The 14120-nt window shown below is 45.9% G+C and overlaps 1 protein-coding gene across 7 annotated transcripts in view; it reads left to right on the plus strand.

The window, feature by feature from the left end:
- SLC39A14 (solute carrier family 39 member 14) overlaps positions 1-8692 on the plus strand; it is a 57843-nt gene extending 49151 nt beyond the window's left edge. For all 7 annotated transcript variants that reach the window (XM_065518980.2, XM_045398023.3, XM_045398022.2 and 4 more), the window contains 5 exons: positions 160-282; positions 1152-1340; positions 1456-1663; positions 3048-3232; positions 5587-8692. In XM_065518980.2, the coding sequence (XP_065375052.1) occupies positions 160-282; positions 1152-1340; positions 1456-1663; positions 3048-3232; positions 5587-5733 (852 nt within the window). In that variant the 3' untranslated portion in view covers positions 5734-8692. The remainder of the gene's footprint in view (positions 1-159; positions 283-1151; positions 1341-1455; positions 1664-3047; positions 3233-5586) is intronic.
- Positions 8693-14120: the final 5428 nt, after the last annotated feature.

The raw sequence follows: 14120 nt of genomic DNA on the forward strand, positions 1-14120 counted from the left end.
ACCAAGGACTAGGTTTTTGCTGGAAAGAGGATGGGTAGATGGCAGAGTTACTCCAGTATGCCTCTCTCCTTTCCTAGAGTCAAGGAAGTAGTTAAGAGATAAGACCAGTAAAGATGCTTTATTTTCTTTAAAACTCATTTTCTTTTCCTGGGTCCACAGGCTTTTGGTTTCAACCCTCTGGAAGATTATTATGTCTCCAAGTCTGCCGTGGTGTTTGGGGGCTTTTATCTTTTCTTTTTCACAGAGAAGATCTTGAAGATTCTTCTTAAGCAGAAAAATGAGGTGAGGCTCAACTGTTGTTGAAGAAAGCTCTTCTAGGGAAAGCACCCATCTCAAAAAATGTCGATGTATTGTGGTGGTGGTGGTGGTGGTGACGGTCTTAGCCCAATATCACCTATTTCATGAAACTCGAATTTCTTGAGGAGACAATCCCATTTCCCCTCCTGAGGGTATTTGGCCAGAAGTGAGGCCAGACCAGAAACTAGATCTGGCCAGGGTGCCTTCTACTAAGCAGTAGTTTATCGCCTTTGTTTTGTTCTAGATGATTTTCTTAATATATTGGTAGCTTTACAGGATGGGGAGAAGAGCTTGATAACATGCATTCATTCTGTATGAAGTATGAGGCTGCAGAGAAACAGGACTATTATAGTACAGTTTCAAAAAGATATCTTTAGTGGCTGGCACGCAGTTATTCCCTAAATAGCTGCCGAATTGAGTGAGATTAGCCATTGCAAAAGAGGAGCTCTAAATATTTGAGCAGTGGCTGCCTTGCTGGAATAAGCATGTACCCCAAGGAGGCAGCTTTGACATCTGTCTGACACCAGGTCCCTCGCATTCGGTGCGGCTTTATATATAGATATTAGAAACAGGGTCTCGCTTCGTTGCCCAGGCTGCTCTCAAACTCCTCAGCTCAAGCAGTCCTCCCACCTCGGCCTCCCACTGTGCTGGGATTACAGGTGTGAGCCACCGTGCCCAACCATGGCTTTATATAACAGCTTTTGCTACGTTTCTGGGCACGTGACCTGCTTGTGTCCTCTTTGATGGTCGGGCTGAGGTCTTCCAGTGTGTGAAGCGCCTCCTTGGAGCATGTGCTCAGTCAGGTTTGTGGTTTTGGTGAATGTCATGCTGATTCCTCCCTGTCACCCCTCCAGCATCATCACGGACACAGCCATTATGCCTCTGAGACACTTCCCTCCAAGAAGGACCAGGAAGAGGGGGTGATGGAGAAGCTGCAGAATGGGGACCTGGACCACATGATTCCTCAGCACTGCAACAGCGAGCTGGACGGCAAGGCGCCCGTGGTGGACGAGAAGGTCATTGTGGGCTCGCTCTCTGTGCAGGTCAGTGGGCCACCAGCTGCTTGGTGGAGCCTCTAAGAGGTCGAGTCAGGCTTACCTTGAGGGCACGCGGTCCAGCCTTTGACTCTGCTGGCCCCGTGGGTGTGCTTTCTCCTAGGACCTGCAGGCTTCCCAGAGTGCTTGCTACTGGCTGAAAGGTGTCCGCTACTCTGACATCGGCACTCTGGCCTGGATGATCACTCTGAGCGACGGCCTCCACAATTTCATCGACGGCCTGGCCATTGGTGCTTCCTTCACTGTGTCGGTTTTCCAAGGCATCAGCACCTCGGTGGCCATCCTCTGTGAGGAGTTCCCACATGAGCTGGGTAAGTGTGCGTCCCCCGTTCCACTGGTGCTCCCTCGGGTGGTGGTACAGGCTCCCTTCCTGTGGCTGGTTCCTTGCTCCCGTCTCCCTGTCTTCACAGTGCTTATTGTAGCTGATTAACATGCTCCCAAAGCTTCATGGACCCTAATCACTGTTTCTTTTTTTTTTTTTTTGAGACGGAGTGTCGCACTGTCACCCAGGCTGGAGTGCAGTGGCACGATCTCTGCTCACTGCAAGCTCCACCTCCCGGGTTCAAGCGATTCTCCTGCCTCAGCCTCCCAAGTAGCTGGGATTACAGGCACCCGCCACCACGCCTGGCTAATTTTTTTTTTTTTTTTTTTTTTGTATTTTTAGTAGAGATGGGGTTTCACTGTGTTGGCCAGGCTGGTCTTGAGCTCCTGACCTCGTGATCCACCCACCTCCGCCTCCCAAAGTGCTGGGATTACAGGCATGAGCCACCGCACCTGGCCTAATCACCATTTCTTAACAATTAAATAGATAATTTAAAATGATGGGGTTTTTATAGGGGTGTTTGTTTCCTGTTAGCCCCGTATGCAGTGGCTCAGTTCTCACATATACAGTGGGGTTAATAAGAATTGAACACGGGAGGCGGGTTTAGAATGATAGGATTAAAGGAAAGCAAAGGGTGAGAGGGACTTCCCATGTGCCAGGTGCTATTCTGAGCACTCAGTAAAGGCTCTCTCTTCTAGCCTGTTAATCTTCCAAAAGCTCAGGTGCCTGGCAGGTGGATGAACCAGGGGGTAGGAGGGGCTTAGTTTGATCAGAGGGAGAGTATAAAAAGCCAGTAATTACTCCAGAGGCTTTAGGGACAACTTAGGGTCAAGTTCTGGCTTTGCCATATATTGACTTGTGACTTTGGGCAAATCACTTAACTTCTCGCAGTCTCGACACTTCATTTCTCACAGTCTTGATTTTGTTTCCATGGTAGTCGTGAGGAAGGGGGTTCCTTCTGTTTCACCATGAATCCAGAGAGAAATGAGGAGGCCAGTGCCAGCTGGTCATCTATTTTTAAAATCCTGGGAAAGATTTTCAGCCTCTAGGCTGGGTATACGGCCAGTTTGGCAAATGGAGACAGGTCTTGAACAGAAAGTTCAAGGGCCTGTCTTGTTCCCTCAGTCTTGAGTCTAGGGCTGTCTTGATTTTTTTCACCCACACTTTTAGCAGTCTGATGTCATCAGTGCACGCTGTCTCCCAAGACCTTGTATGACTGGCTCTCGCTCTGTTGCCAGGCTGGAGTCAAACTCCTGAGCTCAAGCGATCCTCCCACCTGAGCCTCCCGAATAGCTGGGATGACAAGTGTGTGTCACCATGTCCATCTGACTCTTCTTTCATCGTCCCTCCCCTTTTCGTTCTCCCTGCTGTAGGAGACTTTGTCATCCTGCTCAACGCTGGGATGAGCATCCAACAGGCTCTCTTCTTCAACTTCCTTTCTGCCTGCTGCTGCTACCTGGGTCTGGCCTTTGGCATCCTGGCCGGCAGCCACTTCTCTGCCAACTGGATTTTTGCGCTGGCTGGAGGAATGTTCTTGTATATTTCTCTGGCTGATATGGTAAGTATTCCACAGTTCATTGGATGGGAGGGCAACTATGGGGGCGTTAGGTAGGTAGTTTTTTTATTTTTATTTTTATTTTATTTTATTTTATTTTATTTTTATTTTTTTTTTTTTGAGACGGAGTCTCGCTTTGTCGCTCAGGCTGGAGTGCAGTGGCCGGATATCAGCTCACTGCAAGCTCCGCCTCCCGGGTTCACGCCATTCTCCTGCCTCAGCCTCCGGAGTAGCTGGGACTACAGGCGCCCGCCACCTCGCCCGGCTAGTTTTTTGTATTTTTAGTAGAGACGGGGTTTCACCGTGTTAGCCAGGATGGTCTCGATCTCCTGACCTCGTGATCCGCCCGTCTCGGCCTCCCAAAGTGCTGGGATTACAGGCTTGAGCCACCGCGCCCGGCCTATTTTTATTTTTTGAGACGGAGTCTCACTCTGTCTCCCAGGCTGGAGTGCAGTGGTGTGATCTCAGCTCACTGCAACCTCTGCCTCCTGGGTTCAAGTGATTCGCCTGCCTCAGCCTCCTGAGTAGCTGGGATTATAGACGTGCGCCACCACGCCTGGCTAATTGTTGTATTTTTAGTAGAGATGGGGTTTCACCATATTGGCCAGTCTAGTCTCGAACTCCCAACCTTAGGTGATCCACCTGCCTCGGCCTCCCCAAAGTGCTGGGATTACAGGCATGAACCACTGCACACGGCTGATAGTTTGTTTTTAATAACAGCTTTCTTAGCTTTCTTTCACACACCACAGAGTTTGTCTGTTTAAGGTGTACCTGCCATTCAGTGGTTTTTAAGAGGGCATTAGATTTTAAAGGAGGAAAAGTTTATGTTTTTGTTTGCATATGTCATTAAAGAAAATGATGATAATCAATCTATGGCCTTTATTACTTATTATGGAATAGCTGTGTATAGATAAGAGACAGAAGGAAGGAAAGAAAACTGCCCCTGAAACAATAATGGCAATACTTTGGTTTGTTTCTTTTTTTATCTCAATGCATTGGACATGTCTTTTTCTTTAATTTTTAATTTTTAATTTTTTTTTTTTTTTTTGAAATGGAGTCTCGCTCTGTCACCCAGGCTGGAGTACCGTGGCGCAATCTTGGCTCACTGCAAGCTCCGCCTCCCAGGTTCACGCCATTCTCCTGACTCAGCCTCCCGAGTAGCTGGGACTATAGGTGCCCGCCACCACGCCCAGCTGATTTTTTGTATTTTTAGTAGAGACGGGGTTTCACTGTGTTAGCCAGGATGGTCTCGATCTCCTGACCTTGTGATCTGCCCGCCTCGGCCTCCCAAAGTACTGGGATTACAGATGTGAGCCACTGTGCCCAGCCTAATTTTTTTTTAGACAGAGCGTCACTCACCCAGCCTGGAGCGCAGTCGCATGACCATAGGTCACTGCAACCTTGAACTCCAGAGCTGAAGTGATCCTCCTCCCTCCGTCTCCCAAGCAGCTAGGACTACAGGCTCCAGCCACCATGCCCAGCTAATTTTTTGAACTTTTATAGAATGGGGTCTCTATGTTGCCTAGGCTGGTCTTGAACTTCTGGCCTCAAGGGATCCTCCCATCTCAGCCTCTTAAAGTGCTGGGATTATAGGTGTGAGCCACTGTGTCTAGCCTGTTAATAACATCTTGGTAACAAAAAGACCTCTTCAAGTATTTAAAGTCCACAATAAGGCCAGGCATGGTGGCAGACACCTGTGGAACTACTCAGGAGGCTGAAGTGGGACGATTGCTCGAGCCCAGGAGTTCAAGGCTGCAGTGAGCTATGATCGCACCACTGCACTCGAGCCTGGGCAACAGAGCAAGACCCTGTCTCAAAAACGGGGTGGGGGGGAGTCTATAATAAAAAGTTTATTTTTTTTTATCAGAGTATATTTATTTTTAGCCAGCCTCTAAACTCATCCAGAGCCACATACAGGTTGAGTACTTTGTTTTACCTAGATAGTTGTAAAGACGTGGTACCTGCTATTGTTAATTTTCTTTTTTTTGTTTTGTTTTGTTTTGTTTTTGAGACGGAGTCTCGCTCTGTTGCCCAGGCAAGAATGCAGTGGCATGATCTCCACTCACTACAGCCTCTGTCTTCCGGGTTCAAGCAATTCTCCTGCCTCAGCCTCCCAAGTAGCTGGGACTGCAGGCCTGCGCCACCACGCCCAGCTAATTTTTATATTTTTAGTAGAGACAGGGTTTCACCATGTTGGTGAGGCTGGTCTCGAACTCCTGACCTGGTGAACCACTGCACCCGGCCCTGTTAATTTTCTTTGTCAACCAACCTGATCTATATCTCCATCACTGAATTGCCCTGGACTTACAAGATTAAGCAAGGAATTGCAGCTGTGTTGTTTCTTGCTTCTTTCCCAGTTCCCTGAGATGAATGAGGTCTGTCAAGAGGATGAAAGGAAGGGCAGCATCTTGATTCCGTTTGTCATCCAGAACCTGGGCCTCCTGACTGGATTCACCATCATGGTGGTCCTCACCATGTATTCAGGACAGATCCAGATCGGGTAGGGCCCTGCCAAGAGCCTGTAGGACTGGAAGTCGGGCCCTGGGCTGCCCGATCGCCAGCCGGAGGACTCACCATCCACAATGCACCACGGAAGAGACCGTTCTATGAAAAACTGACACAGACCGTATTCCTGCGTTCAAATGTCAGCCATTTGTAAAATGCTCTATCCTAGGAATAAGCTGCTCTGGTAACCAGTCTCTCGCTAGTGCCTCTTGCCCTCTTCTCACCTTTTCTCTCAGTGACTCTGGAACCTGAATCTAGCTTACAAGACAAGCCTGACATTTTTCTCTGATTACCTTGGCCTCCTCTTGGAACCAGTGCTGCCAGGTTTTGAATCCTTTACCCAACAATGCAAAACTAGAGCCAGTGGTTAGAACTTGGCTAGAAATATCAAGAGTTGATTCCATAGTGTAGGGCCCATGACTCTCACTGGGCACCTTGGACCTCCAGCTGGCCAACAGAAGAGACAGGAGACAGGAAGCCTTCCCATTTTTTCAAAGTCTGTTTAATTGCCTATTACTTCTTTCAAAGAGAACCTGAAGTCAGAACACAGGAGCAGGGTGAGAAGCGAGGCAGGGCTCATCCTGAATGGGAGAGGAAGTCGAACCGCTGTTGTGTGTCTTGTCAGGACGCTCACTTGTTCCTACTGAGATGCTGGGTATTGATTTTGTAACAGCACCTGGTGTTTCATGGCTGTCCAAGTGAGCTAACGTGGCGGTGTGGCTGCCTGGACCCCCTCTTTCAGGTGAACAACTGACAGAATGGAGGCTCAGGCTGTCTGCAAGAAAACAGTTGGTTTGGCTGTGATTTTTACCTCCTCTTCCCCACTGCCATCTTCTAAGAGACTTTGTAGCTGCCTCCCTAGAAGCACATTCTGAGCACATTTGAGACCTGTGTGTTAGAGGGGAGACTGCACAAACTATCCTCCCCGCTAGGTGAGACGTCTGCAGAGTGGCAAGCTGAGTTGTAGAACTGGGGTGCCATTTATGCTCTACTTAGACAAGGATAATCAGAAATGGAATCAGTGCAGGCAAAATTTAGGATTTACTGCTTCCATAAATCAAAGCATGACTAATAGGGGGTCTCTGAAACATAAGGTCACAAACTTCACTTAGGGCATCGCAGATGTTTGCTGAATGGCGGGCCTAATGATTCTGTTGCAGATGGGTTTTCAATGACCCGTCTAGGTTACTGCTTCCTTGCAAAAAAGTCGAATCCTGTATTGAATTGAATATGAATTGCTCTAACTCTCTCCAGAAAATGGATGGAGATACTTGTCTGCAAAACTGTCGGCCAGCCTCAGGCACTGTGGAGCCCTTGCCTCCGAGCTCTGGCTTCAAGGGGAGCTCATCTCCAGGTTCACTAGGTGAATTGATTTATTATTATCATATTGATAATGTGAGATTCTTTAGCCACTTTGGGGAGCCTGTCTCTCCAGAAGCCTTTCTTAGTGGTGCCCACAGTTGGAGCCCAGGGGCCATGTTTGCAAACTGATTCATGTGCATGGCTGACAGGAGTACTGGTTCACTACCAATGCCTGAGCTTTTCTCTTACATAGAAAAACTGTCCACTCTCAGTAATCACAAGCAGCATCCATTTTGTTTTCTCTTCTTGGGAGACATCTCTCAAACCAGGAATATTCTTGAAAAGAACATGAGCAGGAAAACTGCTGGTGATTCTTTTTTTTAGTTTTGTTTTTATCTTGCCTGTTGGCTTTGGTACATTTGAGAATACGCTGAAGAGGGAGAATTTCAGTGATGGAGATTCTAGATTAAATATCAGGACTGATTTCCTGGTAAGATTATGGTCCAGTTTTACCAAAGAACCAATTCCTTGAATGTCGGAATCTAACTTTTTATATTGTCATTATTATTGTTGTTTTAAAATGGTTCTTCGTCTTTTCTGTTTTATTCTTCTCAAGCTGCTTTCAGGAGCTAGCAGAAAATAACTCAAAGTTGAAGACTCTGGAAGATTTTGCTTTAACCTAACTTGCATTGATGTATTAAATTTATAATTTTAGCATTCCCAATAGATCCTGTCATTCCTTAAACATAATACCCTTTGTCTTGGAGTAGAATATAGAGTTAGTGGATTTCTAGTTTAGGAGAGGAGCTCAAAACTATAATGTTTAACAAATTGAAATATGAAATAGGGTTTTTTTTTCCCTTTTTATGCACACCTATATTACCTTAAGGAATTTCCTTCCATAGACAGCTGCCTCAAAGGGAAATCCTCTTTAAACTGTCATTGGCGCAGAGGTCAGTCCTAGTTGGAGCTTGGGAGGGGTGCGCTCACATCGTCTGACTTGAGTTGCCACTGATTGTGGCAACAGCTTTGCCCCAAAAACTGGTGATTTCTTTCGATTTTTAGGTGTTGAATTTGCTGTTTCAAGCATTTGTACATATTAGAAGTCTAAGGAGTAGCAAGTCAGTGGGAGGACTTTTTCACCCCTGGCATTAGCAGCTTCAACCTTGTTTTCCACATGCACCAGCTCCTATTAATAAATTAGCAAGGAAAGTGTATGTCACGTGCAGGAACAGTGAGGCAGGGACAGGGGTTCTGCTCCTTCTCACCTCACCACTGGCGCGCAGCTTGCCCCTGTCTTTGCCTCCAAAGGTATTTTGTGTCTAGTGTCAAATGGGAGCGATTCTTCACTGGTCCTTAACCTTGGGTTTTAAAAAGGCAGCTTCCCTGTTTGGGTAGCGTAAGATCTGATTATAGTAAGTCCTCTTCCAAAGAGATGGCAATATGCTGGGCATCTGCTTCAAAAAAAAGTCTGATTTCTACAAGAGAGGTTAGGATTTTATTGTTCATATTTCCCTTTACAGTTCTGCAATTCCATCACAGTATTTTTTTAAAATAACTCAGGTGTTATGAGAAGAAATTAGAAAGGAAAATTAACTTATGTGGACTGTAAATGTTTTATTTGTAAGATTCTATAAATAAAGCTATATTCTGTAATTGTTGAGAATCCCACGTGTGATCATTTGCAATAAATGTGGATGTAATGAAGGCTGTTGAACACAAGGTGGCGATGGTGTCTCACAAAGTTTTGTTTTTACCAGGTCTGGTTCATCATCATTTGGGATTTTAGAAGGAGCTGGTTTTTGGTTTTTGGTTTTTGGGGGTTTTTTTTGAGACAGAGTTTTGCTCTTGTCGCCCAGGCTGGAGTGCAGTGGTGTGATCTCGGGTAACTGCAACCTCCGCCTCCCGGGTTCAAGCAATTCTTCTGCCTCAGCCTCCCTAGTAGCTGGGATTACAGGTGCCCGCCACCACTCCTGACTAAATTTTGTATTTTTAGTAGAGATGGGGTTTCACCATGTTGTCCAGGCTGGTCTCGAACTTCTGACCTCAGGTGATCAGCCCACCTTGGCCTCCCAAAGTTTTGGGATTACAGGCGTGAGTCATTGTGCCAGGCCAAGAAGGAAACTTTTATACTCTCTTTTCTTTTTTTGAGAAAGGGTCTCACTCTGTCACCCAGGCTGGAGTGCAGTGGCACGATCTCGGTTCATTACAACCTCCGCTTCCCGGGTTCAAGCAATTCTCATTCCTCAGCCTCCTAAGTAGCTGGGACTACAGGCATGCGGTACCATGCCCAGCTAATTTTTGAATTTTTAGTAGAGACGGGGTTGTGCCATGTTGGCCAGGCTGGTCTTAGAACTCCTGACTTCAGGTGATCAGCCTGCCTCAGCCTCCCAAGATGCTGGGTTACAGGCATGAGCCACCGTGCCTGGCCTATACTCACTTTAAACCTAATTGGTTTCTCTCTCTCTCTCTAGATATATCTATCTTCCTGTATAGATAGATAGATAACTCTGTATCTATATATATAGTTTTATATCTATCTAAAGAGAGAGAGTGAGTTTGAACTACCAGGCTCAAGCAATCTTACCACCTTAACCTTTTGAGTAGCTGGGACTAGAGGTGCCTACCACCATGACTGACTGATTTTTAAATTTTTTTTTTTTTTTATAGAAACATCTTGCTATGTTGCCCAAGCTAGCCTTGAACTCTTGGCCTCCCAAAGTCTGGAATTATAGGCGCAAATCACCAAGCCTGGCCAAAATCGGTTAGTTTATCTCTTTCGGAGGCTGTGATCTCACTGTTGCATGATCAAAGAATTGTGGTGTTTCCAAGAAGACTTTTCTATCACCCTGTTTTATCTTATATAAACTTGAAACTTGTAATGTGTGCTTAGTTTGTTTCAGCCACATTTCTATATCTTACAGGGAAAAGTCCTCTGCCAATGAGACTTAAAATGCTAAAATTATTCTCCTTCCAATGTAGTTGTAGGGTCAGGGATCTGTTTTTCTTCAACAACAGAAATGACTAGTAAGATTTTAAAAAAAAGTTGGTTCAATCTTATGACTACCTCCATTAGAGATTTCCAAATGCCTGTTACTCCTTCCTTTGTTAAAACAAGAATAATATATGAAGTGGCTCGTGTTGGTCATTTAATTTGCATTACCTCACTACTACGCCATTTGCTGTCAAAATGACATTCACTCTGCCCTTCAGCTCCTGATACCTTGAGTCCTTTTCTGTCTGCAGTCCCTCCTGCCTTTCCAGGAGTCTGTCTCTGCATACCTCAGTTACAGGACTTGCATTGTAATTGCTATTCTTTGCATACCAAATTCCTTCTGGGTGGAGGCCGTATCTGGTTTCTTTCTGTGATGTCAGCACTGACCATATGGAAAGAATGAATGAAAAGACTAAATGAGCCAGGTGCAGTGGCTCACCCCTGTAATCCCAGCACTTTGGGGGGCCAAGGCAGGTGGATCACTTGAGGTCAGGAGTTTGAGACCAGCCTGGCCAACATGGTGAAACCCCGTCTCTACTAAAAATACAAAAATTAGCCGGGCATGGTGGTGTGCCCCCGTAAATCCAGTTACTCAAGAGGCTGAGGCAGGAGAATCACTTGAACCCAGGAGGCAGAGGTTGCAGTGAGACGAGATCATGCCACTGCACTCCAGCCTGGGCAACAGAGTGAGACTCCATCTCAAAAAAAAAAAAAAAAAATAGACTAAATGAAATGTCTTGAAGTTCTGTGTTGGTGGAAATGCTCCTTTTCCATGGCGAGCAGTTCCTGTTGTGTCTTCCAGTCATCGGTGATGATTTCGCTTATGCTTTATTACTCGGTCCACCTTTATTTGGAAACGTTAAGTTTGAGAGAGGTGTACTTGTGGCCCGCATAGAACAGAGCTAAGCAAACAAGCCATTAAGTAGATTAAAACCTTGACCTTATCCATCTCTTTGTAATACTCTTAATCAGCTAAGCCATCTAGGACATTTTTGGTGGAAGGTGAAATAACTGAAATTCAAAAAATGCTATAATGAGTGTACTCTCCTATTTTGTTCCTTCTGTGCACTTTACCATTCAGTGATGCTTGGATTGAATTTGGGCAAAACCCACTTCAAGAAATAGCAATCACACTAAATGTGGACATGGTGTTTTTGATGTGTGGAAAAACAAAATGCTCATCTATTTGAAAGATTTTGTACTCGTCATGATCTAGGGTGAAATACCTAGACTTCTGAAGAGTGACAGGTTCAAATCCCAGCAGGGGCGAATCCCTTTCATCCTCTGGAATAAACAGAATTATATTGCATTCGTGATTGGTGGCTTTCAGCTGACCTTTTTTTTTTAATCGTGGGGAAAAAAAATCAGTGGTTGGGAGCGATCCACGGGTCCTTTATCAGCCTTCGGCTAAGGATGCTAAGAACTGCCAGCCAAAAAACAGTTTTATTTCTTTTCAGCAGATGTCTATTCTTTTTTTTTTTTTTTTTGAGACGGAGTCTTGCTCTGTCGCCCAGGTTGGAGTGCAGTGGCCTGATCTCAGCTCACTGCAAGCTCCGCCTCCCAGGTTTACGCCATTCTCCTGCCTCAGCCTCCCGAGTAGCTGGGACTACAGGCGCCCACCACCTCGCCCGGCTAGTTTTTTTTGTATTTTTTAGTAAAGACGGGGTTTCACTGTGTTAGCCAGGATGGTCTCGATCTCCTGACCTCGTGATCCGCCCGTCTTGGCCTCCCGAAGTGCTGGGATTACAGGCTTGAGCCACCGCGCCCGGCCAGATATCTATTCTTGCCCCATGCCTTGTCAGGTTGTTGGGTTTTTTTTGTTTTTGTTTTTGTTTTTTAATGAAGGAAGGGAGTTAACGGAGTATCCTTTATAACAGCAATCCTTTATCCTTTATAACAAAGTATCCTTGATCCAGCAGTGGGTCAGATTCCAAGATGGTAGCATCAATTATGGTTAAGGAATAACCCCAAAGTGTTCTGACCCTGGCAATCATAAGCCAAGAAGTTCTACTAGGTTGTAGATGTTTGTTTGTTTGTTTCAATTTTATTTTGAGACAGGGTCTTGCTCTGTCACCCAGGCTGGAGTGCAGTTGCGCGATCATGGCTCACTGCAGCCTCAACCTCCCGGTCTCAAGTGATTCTCCCACGTCAGCTTTCCAATTAGCTGGGGGTACAGGCATGCGCCACCACACCTGGCTAATTTTGATTTTTAGTGGAAAAGAGGTCTTGCTAAGTTGCCCAGGCTGGTCTCGAACTCCAGGGCTCAAGCAATCCCCCTGCCTAGGCCTCCCAAAGTGCTGGGATGACAGGCGAGAGCCACCACACCCAGACTCTCTAGATGTTTTTCTACAACCAGTTTACTTACAGATCTGTGGAACACTGAGGTTCCCTAAGAACAAACTCAGGCAATAATCCACACAGGTTTTCACAAATGCATTCGTGTGACACAAAGCCATCAGGATCTCCCAGAGGAGGCTCCTGAACAAGTTTTTTTGATGAAGTAATTCTAAATGACACGCTCTTTTTTTTTTTTTTTGAGATGGAGTCTCACTGTTGCCCAGGCTGGAGTGCAGTGGCGCGATCTCAGCTCACTGCAATCTCTGCCTCCCAGGTTCAAGAGATTCTCGTCTCAGCCTCCCAAGTAGCTGGGATTTCAGGTATGTGCCGCCATGCACAGCTAATTTTTGTGTTTTTAGTAGAGATGGGGTTTCGCCATGTTGGCCAGGCTGGTCTCGAATTCCTGACCTCAGGTGATCCACTCACTACGGCCTCCCAAAGTGCTGGCATTACAGGTGTGAGCCACCGTGACCGGCCAATGTGCTCTCTTAAAATATGGTTTGTCGGGACTGGGCGCGGTGGCTCATGCCTGTAATCCCAGCACTTTGGGAGGCCAAGACAGGCGGATCACCTGAGGTTAGGAGTTTGAGACCAGCCTGGCCAACATGGAGAAACTGTCTCTACTAAAAATACAAAATTAGCCTGGCATGGTGGTACATGCCTGTAATCCCAGCAACTTGGGAGGCTGAGGCAGGAGAATCACTTGAACCCGGGAGGCGGAGGTTGCGGTGCGCTGAGATCACGCCATTGCACTCCAGCCTAGGCAACAGGAGAACAAGAGCAAAACTCTATCTCAAAAAGAAAAAAATATGGTTTGTCTTCCTGCATTTGGCTAACATTTTAAATGCATCAAAATCAAAGAATGACCCAAGCTAATTAATAGGACATTCACCCCAAAATTTGATGTCAACCTTTGGGTTTTAAGAAGAAAAACAACTAATTCAATAAAGGGAATCGTTTTCTTGCTTAAAATAAAGGATTAGGTCTTTAATTATAGATGCTAGTAAGGAAGAAAAAAAAAACTCTTTGATCTTGAGTATGCTCCCAGAACAGGCGATTCTCTCAAGTGGCATGTTCTCTAACTTCTTGAGGTTTATAAAACAAGCTCTGTTGAAGCCATTGTCTGGTTTATTCTATAGATGTGGCCCTTGAAGTGAAATAGCTTAAGCTGCCAAATTCACACAATTTAAGCATTGTAGAGATTCTGCAAATACTGTAGAATTCTTTCCCCCTCTTGAAAATCAAGAGAACAGGAGAGAGAGATGGAATTTACATTTTTCTTTTCTGGGAAAGCTGATTTTACAAAAGGGATCATACTGATTTTTCAGTATACATGATTCAGTGAAATATTCTAACTAAAAGGGCAGGTAAAATCTAAACAGACTGGGTGTGGTGGCTCACACCTGCAATCCTGGTGCATTGGGAGGCTGAGACAGGAGGATTGCTTGAGGTCAGCATTTGAGACCAGCCTGGGCAACACTGAGACCTGTCTACAAAAATAAAAATCTGGCCTGGTGTGGTGGCTCACGCCTGTAATCCTAGCACTTTGGGAGGCCGAGGCAGGTGGATCACCTGAGGTCAGGAGTTTGACATCAGCCCAGCAAACAAGACAAAACCCTGTCTCTACTAAAATCACAAAAAGTAGCCAGGCTTGGTGGCAGGTGCCTATAATCCCAGCTATTCAGGAGGCTGAGGCAGAATCGCTTGAACCCGGGGCATGGAGGTTGCTGTGAGCCGAGATCATACCACTGC

Source organism: Macaca fascicularis, chromosome 8, assembly GCF_037993035.2.
Source record: "Macaca fascicularis isolate 582-1 chromosome 8, T2T-MFA8v1.1".
Taxonomy (NCBI): Eukaryota; Metazoa; Chordata; class Mammalia; order Primates; family Cercopithecidae; genus Macaca; species Macaca fascicularis.